Raw genomic sequence first — 13,415 nt, 5'->3', positions numbered from 1 at the left:
AAAATTGTTAAGGGTACGAAATTCCAACACCCGGTGATGCTTCAATACAGCTGTGTACTTCTATCACTGGGCTCCATTGAAAACAGCTTCTCCATGCAAACCAGAAGTGACCTCTGTAGAAAATGGAATGACTCTTCTTATCTCTGTGGTTGTGATGTGGGTGCCATTAGGCAGTTGAATGCACAGGTGTATTCCATCTATTTCCATCCCTCTACATGGCCCTGGGCACTGGCAACCCATGCTATGCCACTGACTATGTGAACCTCTAACAGAGTGGGATCTGAATATATTACCTATCTAGGTTTTTGTGGAGCACAGCCAGTTCATCAAGCACATGCAGTACATACTGCTCTTGTCCTTCTGACTTGCACTCTTTATAAAGATTTGAGAAGTACAGTTATCACTCTTCTATTATCGTCCATTCCTGGGGACCCAACCACTGTTACAGTGTCCTTTCTCTTGGCAGACCAAGATAAGCAGCTGACAGCAAAGGTTGCAAGGTTTTTAGCTGGGGCAATTAGAATAAGATCCATTATTTGACCTTTATCCTCTGTAAACCACATTTTGTCTGTTTTATTGCAATGGCTGGTGGCTGATGCAAATAAAGATTCATTCATTCATACTGCTGATGGCAGTGCAGGAGGTTATTAGAAACACATGACTAGTTAGTATTGATTAATAAGAACTCTTGCACAATAGCTATATAGGTGAATGCCAATATACTATTAGAGGATAGTATATACTATTAATGCTAGTAATATCAGTTGTGTCCTAATTCAAGGTACACAATCATACTCAAGTTACGTGATATACTTTTTTAAAAAAACCCTAAGGTATTCATCTCACAAAGCAACAGACTTATCACACCCCAGGTAAGTGTTGCTCCCATTGTGGAACACAGGGAAAAGGAGTTTACCCTTCTGCCCCATCATGGTCCCAATATCACTTAGCAGCAGCTGCTATTTGCATTAGAAGCTAATTTCCATTTGGTATGAACGAGAACTATCTTCCTGATGCAAATAGAAGCTCCAGAAGAATGTTTGGGAAGATAACAATGAGAGGAACTGCTCACCACAGTACAAATCCTGACTGGAGTCTCCATTGATTGGGATTTTGCAGTGATGCTAGGAACCTTTAAGTTTCAGGTAAGAAAACTACAAATGAAATAGTTTTTATGGAAAACTGTAATTTTCTTGGTGAATGAAGAATGAAAATTTTCTGTGGGGATACATTAATGCTACCCAAAATGCTTTGAGTTTATTTCCTCCAGGCTTCAACTACTTTGAGTGCTGCTGATTCCTCCTCCTCATTTCTGTATTGTTTGGAGTTTTTTTAGAAAGGGGGACTTGGAGAACAGACTCCAATGAAGATTTCAGGATACATGCAGGTAATTATGCTAATTATGCACTCTCCTATCAAACTGAGCCATGGCAACCCTAGCTCCTTATTAGAAGGAATGACTGTAACAAGTGGGAAGCCGCAGCGAAGTATCTAAGGTAAACCTCGCCGCTAACATTAGGCTTATAGTGCTGTTTAGGGCTTGTGAGTAGGAAAATGACACCTTTGTATTTCTCAACCCACAGAATGCTTAGGTTCAGGGGCAACAGCCCCTCCCCACTTCTGTTTATGTGGGAACAGTTTCTGCTAGCCATCCCAGCATAATTCTCCCTAGAGGATACTTTAAAGTGTTAGGGGCTCAAGAGGCTTTGACAGCCTCATGGTCCTGGAAGCCAATAAATAGTCTCAGTTCTCATTTCATGTTTTATAAAATATATACCCACTTCTGCATACCTGGGAAGTCCCAGAGTGCACTGAAGCCACTACTTTAAATGTGGATGGCCCTGTTTCACTTTCAAAATGTGTAGTTTGAAGTTCAAATACAAAACAATGACAATGATAATACTTTAACAAGCTGGGTAGGAAATGAGTCCATTCTTAACCTCAAATAAAGTGGCTCTGGTAATACATATACCCTTCCAACAAGTCCACAGGTCACATACACGTTAGAGCTGCCCATTGTAAATCTTACATAAACTTGATTTCACCAGCAACCTAAATTAGTCAGCAACTAATCATCTAAAGCAGCAGAAGTTCTATCCACACGTTACTTCCACATTCTGATCTGTACTGTAGGCCTGCATTGTAACTGCCAATTATCACTACATTGAGATACCTTCCAATAACTCTCTGAAACAAAGTACAGTGAATAACAGAACTCAATGAGTTTATTGGGGGTGGGTAGGGATGCCCAGTGGATATCACTTGTTATTCTTGCAAAGGATTATTGCATCTGAAGCAGGAAGCTGCATCCTGATTCTTTTTCATACATAAGAAGAAAGGGGGGCCCTCAGAATACCAGTGTGTGCTTCTCTATAAGTATGTGTTTTACCTGCAATGAATTGAGTAGAACAGAAGGTGTGAGGCAGCAGGGTGCCAAATTCTGGGTTCACACAGGGTGCTGCCAAAATTTGAAAGATCAAAGTCTGCCTATGGGTCCCAGGAAGGGCTTCTTCCAGAGCAGCCTGTGACTGCCTGCCTCCTTTACAGCTGGTGGGACTGTGCTTCCCAAAACTTTTAAATTTAGCAATTTTAAAATTATTATTATTATTCAAAATACAGTATTCAAATCAATAGAATTTACTATGAGTTTCCTTGTTGAAGAATCTACAACATTTATGCAGTCACTGAAATTTACTTTCCCTATTTATACATGCTTACAAGAAACAACTAGGCTTTGAATCATTTATATTTTTTAAATTATATTTTATTAAGTTTCAACATTTTCAACATATACAGTCAAAACACAGTTTAATATTTTATTTTTGTTTTTCCCCCACCCACATTTTCCATGGCGTTGTTGTTTCTCTCCTTCTCCTGCACCCTATCTTCTACCTACCAAATCATAATCACAATATGATCTATTATATTTCTAATCTATTCTAACCATTTCATCTTTTGTCTCCCATTCTAATATCTGTTTATACATTTTTGAAATCTGTTTTTCTTTTCCTTCAAGAAAAAAATATTTTCAAAATCAGAACTTCATTCTATAAACACATATTAAATAACTCATTATTTTCATAATATTGAAACCAATCCATTACCCATTCTCAGATTTCTTCAAACTTTTTCAGTTTGCATACATTTCCAGAAAAATACAGTATGTCTCTATATCTGCCCCGATTCTTCATCATATTAAGTTTCTTTTGTGTACTAGTTTCTACAGGAGATAGCCATAAAGGTGTTTCCCTTTCAAGTAGATCTTGGAATCTTGTCCACATTCCATAGGCTTTGAATCATTTCTATTTCTTAGTTGCGGGAACATGATGGAATTCATTGACGTCATTGTGTCTACTCTGTTTCTCTCATTTATTGACACCTGGATTTATACCACTATCCTGGCCAAACAAAAGTGCTTCACTAATTCTGAGCTATTCCAGGGCTAGCAGGATGCTTTGCAATTCTGTACCCACAATCACTCTTCCAAATTCCATGGAAGAATCCTTAGTGGAGAACTATCTAGCTGTGCAGTCACAGATCCTGTGGAAAAGAAGGGATAAAGCTCTCCAACATCAAGTGTTTTATAAGAGTGAAATTTCCTTTTACTGCAGACATCATAAAAAGACAAGCTTCCAGCTGATTTATCTAGGAATATTCCTAATCTTTTAAGCTTTCCATTCACTTTCAGGCGGGTCCATTGCTCTGTCCGAGCCCAGTAATCTTTCCCATCATCACATCCTATGACCCAGTAGCCATTCTCAGGAGTCAGGGTGATCTCCCCCTTTCTAGAAGCGGTTGCAGAGGCAACTCCCAAGTCCCAGGTTTTCTTCTGATCAATCTCCACCTCCCAGTAATGTTTGCCTTCTGAAAATCCACATTCTGCCAGAATGAATGTGCGGGAGTCAAACCGCTTTTCCCAGTCAGAAACCTTAGAAACATTTCCTGTGTTCCAAACACTTTTGCAATTTTCAGATACTTTTAGCTTTGGGTGAGCTGTCCTGGGGTCCAAGATCACATCAGCTGCAACAAAAAGAAAGGCCTTGATTCAAAGGCTCCTACCTTGGAGAGAGTTGGACTAGCTGATCCTCGGGGTCCCTTGCAACTCTACAATTCTATGAATCTATGATATGATGACTAATACAAATTTCTATCCAAGCTTTCTGCATTGCATGATTCAACCTCTCTCTACAACAATTCTTCTATATTCCTCAGCATATGCTTTAGCCATTGGCAAAATGTTTAATGTGCTAAGCACATTCTGGTCACATTAATGATGGTCATCCTCACTTTTGCATGTGCTTACCTGTCAATCCATTTCCACATTGATCTACCCTTCCTGTATACCTATTGTATAAACACATTGTATAAAGTATTTCCCTTTTCTTGAGCCAAACAGTATTGGATAAGTAAATTAGTCCAGTAGGTATGGATCTGGATTACAATTCCCATCAGCCCCAAACAGTATGACCAAAGCAAGGGATGATGGGATTTGCAGTCAGGCACCATCTGGCAGCACACAGGTTGAGCTACCCATTACAGGATGACTGGAAGAAGCCCTAGACAACAAACAGCAGTTTGCAGAAGTTGCTGATTTATCTCCAATATCCATTCTGTTTGCACATGATTTTGCATCCTCCTCACCTCTGTAGAAGCGGGCATCTGAGAATTCTGTGAATAAAGGAATGAACATAAAGGTTTCATTGGCAAGAACGTGATGGATACTTCTACTCATTCTACAACCTAATCAATCAATGCCACGGGTTGGATCCAGATTTAACCATGCTTAGAACATACTGTTTGAAATCAGTTGGGTTTAACTTAGTTTCGACTAAATTACATCTTTTTGATTTCAATAGGTCTTTGCTACGTATGACCCAAGCCTTCTTCCACTGTGGTCAAAGTGTGTGGTGGGTCAGGAGGTAATTTTAATCAGTTTTGGACATAAGGAGTTTTGAGCAGCTGCTAAATTTCATTGCATATCATATCATATCTGTTCAGAGTTTTGAAAAAGCTCCACGCCCCACATCCTTATGTTCATGGGCTCCTATCTGATCTTGATGCAATGAGCATGTATGTCTAAAGGGGGCTTTAACCTGCTTTCAGCTGAACATACATAGAAGCTTTAGTGTGAGAACCCTGACGGATTCAGATCGTGTTTAATTAAATGCTCAAAGAAGCTCTTTTCATCCCTTTTTCACTCTATGAAAAGGTCTGGAAAATCCTGTATGTAGATGGATATTGTGGGTGGGTGGGTGGATTTAATAAACCACCCTTTGTCAAAAGACCACAATCAAAACAACTATTATAATAAATATTTCATTAAACATATATTTTCTAAAAGCATAAGTTAGTATCTACTCATCTCAGGTACAACTATAAAGCATAATATTATATAATATATTTCTAAGATGAGGAAAATGCAGCAGTGACAGCTTTTTCAAAACTCTGAACAGATATGATATGATATGCAATGAAATTTAGCAGCTGCTCAAAACTCCTTATGTCCAAAACTGATTAAAATTTGATAATACAAAAGCTTAAAGTGTATCTCCTCTTTGGAACACACCTTTTTTGGTTAATTCCTTGACTAAGTGCAAAGAAATGGGGAAATGAAGTGGTTGTGGCACGTGTGGTACTTTTATGATTCAGGAATATATATTTTTGCAACAGATATAAAAAATGTTAGACTACTTGCCTTTTTCGATCTTCAAGATTTCTGCAAAAGAAAATTTGCATGGCTTAGAAATGAAGAGCCTCATTCAAATTAAACAAAAAAACAAATTCCAAGAAAATCAGTTTGTAATCTAGAATTAGTAACAAATACTTGTACCCAAAGGACTCTTTCCACAGATGGAAGTCTTCTTCTGTCAAATGTCTAATTTATGTTTTAAACTTTGCATATTGTATATTTTATTGTTGTAAGATGCTTTGATACCTCTATGGGATATGCATTTTATAATAAATAGGATACTCATTCCATCAGAGGAAGGGAACCTTTGGTTCAGGTTGAGTCAAAATGGAAGGGATTGCGGGGAGGAGGGTAAAGGGAAAATATTTTAGGTGGGTACATTTCTTGCATTGGTGCTTTTTTCTTGAGGCTTCGGTGTCAAAAGCATCTCTTTTCTGATTTATAGAGATGGAGAGCACTACCATCTGCCAAGTCAAGATCAAGTAGGGCTGTTTGGCAATGGCACAACATTCAAATAGGTGGTGCCCCAGGGGCAGGCTGCTTAAATGGGCAAAGGGGAAAGCCACCCGCTCCGACAGCTCCACTCCCTGGCACAATCTGAGTCCTAGCCTGCCTCCCCATTCGCTGAAGCAGGGTCAGGCTAGGATCCAGTTCCTGATAGGTGGGGGGTTATGCCCCCACCGCCTGTCAGGAAGGGCACCACTGTTCCAACTCCCCCATTGGGGCCCCAGGGAGGCCTCTGCCATCCCACAATGCAGCCACACCGATCAAATGCAAACTATTTCTGGGGCAAGTTCAAAGTTCTAGCAGACCCAAGCTGCTCTGTAACCCTCCCAACCCACCCACATACATAGGATGGCAAAATGGAGGAAGTCATTTGGATTCTGCATGTTCAAAAACTGAAAGATTTTGGAAGACTTACCATTCTCTGTTATTAATTTATCTGCAAAAGAGGGCAGGGGGAGGAAAAAAGAAATAATTACATTTCTTTTCCAATTTATAGAAACACAGAACACTCCTAGCTGCCAAGTCAAGACCAAGTTGGCAATGACACAACATTCATTGCACAGATCGAAACCAATCTAGACACTTGATGCCCCTATTTTCATCAGAGAAATGTTGGAGGTATGATATAGTTCTGGGGCATGTTCAAAGTTCTAGCAGACCCAAGCTGCTCAGTAAACATATGCGGGATGGCAAAATGGAGGAAGTCACTTGGATCCCTGGATTCTGTATGTTCAAAAACTGAAAGATTTTGCAAGACTTACCATTCTCTTCTATTAGTTTATCAGCAAAAGAGGGCAGGGGAGGAAAAAATAGAATGAATTACACACACACACATATATATATAGACACACACACACACACACATTTTTATTAATTTATGAACATATCATTTCCAGCAGTCATTTAACATAACTTCTTATCTTATACAATATTTTAGACTTCCGTAAACAACCTCTGAAGATTTTCCATTCTTTATCACTTGTTCTGCATGTATTAGTTTCTCTATTACTTTTAATTATCATTAACTGATAATTCTCTTCATAGTCTTCCTTGCAATATTTCACACAATCCTCCTTACAGAATTTTTTGCTGTCCTACTAGCATAATCTGTTTATTACAATTGCTTTTCAAATAGTTCAAATATTTACTCCAGTCTTCTAAGAATCTTTGGTCCCACAGGTTTCAAATCCTTCCTATTAATTTATCTAATTCTGCGTAGTCCATTAATTTCATTTGCCATTCTTCTTTTGTTCTTGCTTCCAGTTTTGTGCCAATAATATTCTTGCTGCCATTGTTGCATGTAAAAACAACTTACGACTCTGTCTGTTAATATCCTCCCCTACAATGCCAAGTAAAAATGCTTCTGGTTTTTTAGTAAATGTATATTTCAACATCTTTTTCATCTCATTGTATACCATCTCCCAGAAGTGTTTCACTTTCTTACATTCCCACCACATGTGGTTAAAAGTTCCTTCTTTTTCTTTACATTTCCAACATTTATTGCTTATTTTATACATTTTAGCTAATTTCACAGGGGTGATATACTACCTATACATCATTTTCACCACATTTTCTTTCAAAGCATTGCATGCTGTAAATTTTAATCCTTCTATCCACAGTTTTTCCCAATCTTTTAACTGTATATGATACCCAAAATCTTTGGCCCAATGTATCATAACCAACGTTACCTCTTTATCTTTCAAATGCCATTTGAGCAGCAATTTATACATTTTAGACAAAAAATTATAATCATTATTCAATATTTCTATTTCAAATTTTGATTTATTATAATCAAATCCTTTTTCCTTCAAATCCTGTTTAAACATTTCATCAACTTGGCAATAGTGCAGCCAATCATCCACATATCCTTTAACCTCTTCATAGGGTTTCAGTTTCCATTTACTTCCTTCCTTTTGTATTAATTTTTCATATGTGACACAATTTTTACTCATATTTGTCTTTTTCACACTCATTGCTTCTAATGGGGAAACCCACCACCGTGTTTTATGTTCTAATAGGTTTTATACCTATCCCGTATTTCAAATAGAGATCTTTGGGATATATGGTTACCAAATCCTTTATGGACTTTTGTCTTGTTATACCATAAATATGCGTGCCAACCAAATCTATTATCATAACCCTCCAAATACAACAAATCTGAATTTTCTAACAACATCCATTCCTTTAACCAATAGAGGCAAGATGCTTCATAATAATAATACAATTATAATAATACAATAATAATAATACAATTTCAAGTCTGGCAGGGCGAAGCCCCCTCTTTTTTTAACATCTGTTAACAACTTATATTGAATTCTTGGTTTCTTCCCCTGCCAGATATAACTTGAAACCATCTTCTGCCATTCCTTGATTATTGGAATTGCTTGATATAAAAATAACATCTTTGGCAGCACAATCATTTTAATGACAGAAATCCTTCCCCATACTTCAAGATCTCTTTTAATTCTATATTCTTTGATGTTAGCCATATTCCTAAATATTTAACTTTTTTGACAGCTTCTATACAGATCTGTTGCTGCAGCATATCCACCAAGTCTTGATTCATATTTTTAACTACCATTTTAGTTTTCTTTTTGTTCAATTTAAAACCTGCTACATGGCTGAATTGTTCTATCTCTTCTAATACTTCCTTAGCACTGGTTAACGTTTCTTCTATTGTTAATACCAAGTCATCTGCAAAGGCTTTCACTTTATGTTCCTTCCAACTGACTGAAATTCCTTTTATTTTTTCATTTCTCCTTATTGTCCTTAGGAAGACTTCCAATACCAATATGAATAATAATGGTGATAGTGAGCACCCTTGTCTTGTACCTTTCGTAATTTCAATATTTTCTGTTATTATATTGTTTACTATCAGTTTTGCTTTTTGTCCTCCCAAAGGACAGGTAGACCTCTTATTCCTTCCCTCAGCCTTGCCCCAACCTGGCTCAAAATGAGGAGTGTGCAGCTGCACAGGTACAAGCCCTCAGTCAGCCTGGACTTGGGAATTCATAAAGCTGAAGAAAACAAACCGGCCTGTGGTTTGCTTGTCTTCAGTATGGAGCAGAAGCAAGAGAGGCAGTTCAGCCGGGAGGATAATATGTCCTGTCCTGTACACCATCCGATGCCTTCCACAAAAGTTCCTTTCATTGGCAAGGGGAAATTCCCTCATCACCACTAAAATGCCTGAGAGGACTTGGGTTCAGTAGGTGTACTGTGACGAACAACGTTGGTCTGGGGAGATTGGATCAGGTGCATCTGAATCATTGCCTGCTCGCCCCCAGCCCCCTTCCTAACCACAACAATTCCTCTGCCTTTTTTTCAGGACTAATCCTCCTTTCCCTATACACTTCCTTCTAATGGTATTTTCTTTTCAAATCTGAATGGAAGTTTGCATGCACAGCTTTGCTTTAGCCTTAATCACTGTACAGCAGTGCTGGCTTTCTGTGCTTTAAAGCATAAATGTACATACATAAATATCCAGAAGAACATCATTCGATCAACTCAAGCAGGAAACTCACCTGGTATTAGTCTTCTGTTTTCTTCACCATATCTACTTTGTGAATTCTTACATTTCTCTGGAAAAGGAACGCAGAAAGGCAATGCATGTTTCTGGGTGAAATGGGCTCTATGTTTTCCATTACTAATACAGGATGAGAAGGTAGCTATTATTATGCTATATTTTTAAGAGTGTGTGCCACATCTGAGAATCTTGGTAGTCTAAATGCAGAAGAGCAAAGGGAGGCAAAGGGAGCCTTCGCCCAACCTGCCTCAAAATAGCCATGGATGAGGGTTGTGCAGATGCACAGGTACAAGCCTTGGAATATGTAAAGCTGAAGGGAACAAAAAGGATTGTAGTTTGGTAGTCTCCAGCATGGAGCTGAACTGGGAGAGGCAATTCAGCCTGGGGGATATGTGGACTGTAGGTGTAAGGGAGGGGCAACAAGGCAAAGTGGGACTGAGCCACAAAGCTCCTTGAGGGAGAATCAGAAACAGGGAGACCAAACAGGGAGATCAGATACTTATTTGTAAATGAAACTGAGTGGGAGTTTACAATATTTTGCAAAACCAGGTCCTTCGAAGTATGAGTCATTGATACATTTTAAAAATCATAGAAACAATGGAGGACACAAATACACCTAAAACAAAAGTGTTTCCTTATTTTCATGAAATATTTCATATTCATTCATTTTGCTGCACAGGTTGAGCAAAATCTGAGAAGCATTTTGACCAAGCTCACAATGCAACATGAATGAATGGGACAAGATATTTGCGAGGGGAGTCATTTTGGCAAACCAATAAGTGAAATGGAATAGGAATTCCTATCCCAGCCCCCAGCTTCAGAACGTCTTTAAAAAAAGAGAGGCAAGTTTTAAAAGAATATGCAATTTCCTCATGGTGAATACTTCTGCATTCTCCCTCTGAAACATTTATGGCATCATTGTGAGGGTTCATTAACAACTTCTGAAACTAAACTTAAAGACCTAACCATGATTTCCCACCTGTAAACAAAGGGGCAATTGAAGAAATGCCACTCTTTTTACCAAACATATATTTACCTTTAATGAAACAAATCAATATGGCAATGAAAGCAACAATAGCTATGATGGCTACTGCAAGCAGTGCCCAGGAAACAGAGCTCCAAGCAGAGCAATATGAGGTAGAGTTTCCTGGAAAACAGAAATGTCAAAGAAGTTAATATAATATAATTATTATTGTTGTTATTGTTATTTATTCATTCATTCATTTATACCCTGCCCATCTGGCTGGGTTTCCCCAGCCACTCTGTGCAGCTCCTAACAGAATATTAAAAACACAACAAAGAAGGTAGTAAATGAATTACTTCTTTCTAGGCTGCATTGCCCCATATTTTCAGCAAATGTCTTTGCTGAGGACTTAGCATGCTCGTCCCAATAGATTTTACCATGTCTCACATTTTGGGGCATTGCATGTTTAAATATGTGGACCATGGCTTAGGACAGACTCACTTTCTCTTAGTTTCTCATTTCTCATTTCTCTAATCTTCCTTTTGGCCCATTTTCTCATCACTTTGTTTTGGACAGCTGGAGATATATAGATAGATAATCAGCACAAGAATTTGAATGTGCATTTTTCCTAATACACATATTTTTCCTTATAAACGCTGGCCTAGTATAATCTATTTTTGTACATTAATCTCACTAATATAAATATTTTTGTATTTGCTTTCCCTAATATGTTTTAATATGCAATTTGTCACTTACATGATTTATTTAATCACTTCAAATACTATTTAATATAATTTTACACATACCATAAGCTTTGCCCCCCCTCCCACACAGGACAGAGTAGTCCTCATTACCTGAAGCAGAGAGACTTGAGGTATTTAGAAACTGTGCTTCTTCATTATGTGATGCTCTTAAATGGGGGTGGGATAGTGAGTGAATTACTCATAACCAATAGAAACCTTTAAAATCCTGCTACAACATCCTGTGGTAGAAAATGGGTTTTCATGCAGTCAGCTCCAGGTTCAATTCCTTTTCAAAGTATGGGAAGGCCCTATCAGAATGGGTGCCTTGTGGCCCCTTGTGATATGTGGACTCCATATGAGTTGCAGAGCAGTCTTGTGAGGTATTGTTGCTGCATTTGGCTTCAGTTGCTGTGGCCAGCAGTTGTAGACAGTTTTGTTTTATCTGTCTGTTGAGCTGAGCTCCAGATCCTTGCCCTCTTCACTAATTCTAACTTGCTAAAGGTTGGCTGTAGGAAAGGTCTTGCCTTAGGTATTTCTTTTCAGGCTGTGTTCTTCATATCTTTTTACCCTCAAAAAAGTTCAAAATGACTTTTTAAAAAAAAATTCTGTAAATAATGCAGCCAGTTAAATAATCCAGAATGTGCTCTAGATCAAGGACTTCAAAACAGTTTATCCTTGAGTCCCCACCCCATTGGCGCTGTTTGTTCCTGAAGATGCTGCAAAAAACACCTTCGGGTCTGGAGTTGGCAAGTTCTGTTCCCTCCCCTCATAATCTGGATTGTGATGTGAAACACTGCTGCTGCTTTTTCTTCAGATGAAATGAGACCTGTATGAGCGCAAGTTTTGGATATGCATATGTGAATAATGTAGTTTGTATTTTGTCTCTTAATGACTTCAACAGGAAGTCACAAATAAACACTTCTAAAAAAAGTTTAAAGTTTCTGATGTGTTTTAATGAGATTTAAAGTTGATCCTGAACTACAAAAAGGTACAGATTTAGTTGCTTGGATTCCCTCAGCATCTGTAATAGGAACATAGCCCCGAAAGCAGGCACACGTTTCCTGATTCTGGTAACCTGATAGGAGGTGGGGGAAAGACCCATTAATTTGTAGGAGTCCATCAGCTGTGAAGCAATAGGAGCATCAAGCACATATGAAGTACTGGTTCATAGCCTGCATTTAAGTACTTTACCAAGTCTATGACAACACAGCACATTTCTGGTGTTTCTCTGAAGCTTTTACCTAATAAAGACATTGCTGTTCCCAGGATTACAGCACAGAAGGAAGCAAAAATTTTACATTCCGTGAGAGCCAAGTCTCTTGTTCCTCTTCAGGCTGTTCTGATCTGAAATAACAGCAACAATGCCAGCAAAAATAAATTTGTGCCAATAACATGAAATGGCTTTCTGTAACATTCATGCAAATGCAGCCCACCTGATTCAAAATTAAAGAAGAGCACATTTAACCTGTTTTGTATAACTGTAACTACCTGCCTTTCTACCAGGCTGTTTCAGATGGATCAAAAATTTATGGGACTGACCTTTCACTGAGGATGAACTGCTATAAGAAAGATGGGGAAAGCTTTTTTATATAAAATCACCACCATAATCTCAATCATCTCCATCTTTTAAGAAAATAGTACAGTGGTACCTTTGGTTAAGAACTTAATTCGTTCCAGAGGTCCATTCTTAACCTGAAACTGTTCTTAACGTGAGCTACCACTTTAGCTAATGGGGCCTCCCACTGCCGCCGCGCGATTTCTGTTCTCATCCTGAAGCAAATTTCTTAACCCGTGGTACTATTTCTGGGTTAGCGGAGTCTGTAACCTGAAGCGTCTGTAACCCGAGGCACCACTCTATAAGCAAAAATAAGACAAACACAACCCATTTTACAAACAAGAGGTCACTGACACAACTAGTGCAACAAGGCTGGTGCACACTTCTGATTACTATGCAGCCAGTGCACTCCCACAGATGGTGTGAAAAGCCGT

At 38.4% G+C, this 13,415-nt stretch overlaps 2 protein-coding genes across 4 annotated transcripts in view; both read right to left on the bottom strand.

Annotated features, from left to right (window-relative positions):
• LOC310829686 (butyrophilin subfamily 3 member A1-like) overlaps positions 1 to 13,415 on the bottom strand; it is a 35,259-nt gene that overhangs the window by 21,179 nt on the left and 665 nt on the right. For 2 of the 3 annotated variants that reach the window (XM_083708417.1, XM_083708418.1), the window contains exons 2-3: positions 12,668 to 12,770; positions 10,756 to 10,866 (exon numbers count right to left, since the gene is read on the bottom strand). In XM_083708417.1, coding sequence (XP_083564543.1) covers positions 10,756 to 10,866; positions 12,668 to 12,680 — 124 coding nt within the window. In that variant the 5' untranslated portion in view covers positions 12,681 to 12,770. Of the gene's footprint in view, positions 1 to 9,717; positions 9,775 to 10,755; positions 10,867 to 12,667; positions 12,771 to 13,415 lie in introns of all 3 variants that reach the window. The other variant, XM_083708416.1, reaches the window with a different exon arrangement.
• LOC310829704 (E3 ubiquitin-protein ligase TRIM39-like) lies at positions 2,870 to 7,285 on the bottom strand. The gene is made up of 4 exons (XM_083708444.1): positions 6,958 to 7,285; positions 5,696 to 6,632; positions 4,642 to 4,668; positions 2,870 to 4,020 (listed from the first exon to the last, which is right to left on the bottom strand). Exons 2-4 carry the CDS (start codon positions 5,757 to 5,759, stop codon positions 3,476 to 3,478), a joined length of 636 nt encoding a protein of 211 aa, XP_083564570.1. The 5' UTR covers positions 5,760 to 6,632; positions 6,958 to 7,285; the 3' UTR covers positions 2,870 to 3,475.

This window comes from Podarcis gaigeae, assembly GCF_964106915.1.
Source record: "Podarcis gaigeae genome assembly, chromosome: 13".
NCBI classification, from domain to species: Eukaryota; Metazoa; Chordata; class Lepidosauria; order Squamata; family Lacertidae; genus Podarcis; species Podarcis gaigeae.
This window is presented reverse-complemented; position numbering and strand designations above follow the sequence as displayed.

Excerpts from the sequence above, each read along its gene's own strand:
- LOC310829704 (XM_083708444.1), bottom strand. The coding sequence starts at position 5,759 with ATGAGGCTCTTCATTTCTAAGCCATGCAAATTTTCTTTTGCAGAAATC. Across the intron at positions 4,669-5,695 it reads AATCTTGAAGATCGAAAAAG|AATTCTCAGATGCCCGCTTC; the intron begins GCAAGTAGTCTA and ends CTTTATTCACAG. Across the intron at positions 4,021-4,641 it reads AGATGCCCGCTTCTACAGAG|CTGATGTGATCTTGGACCCC; the intron begins GTGAGGAGGATG and ends TTTTTGTTGCAG.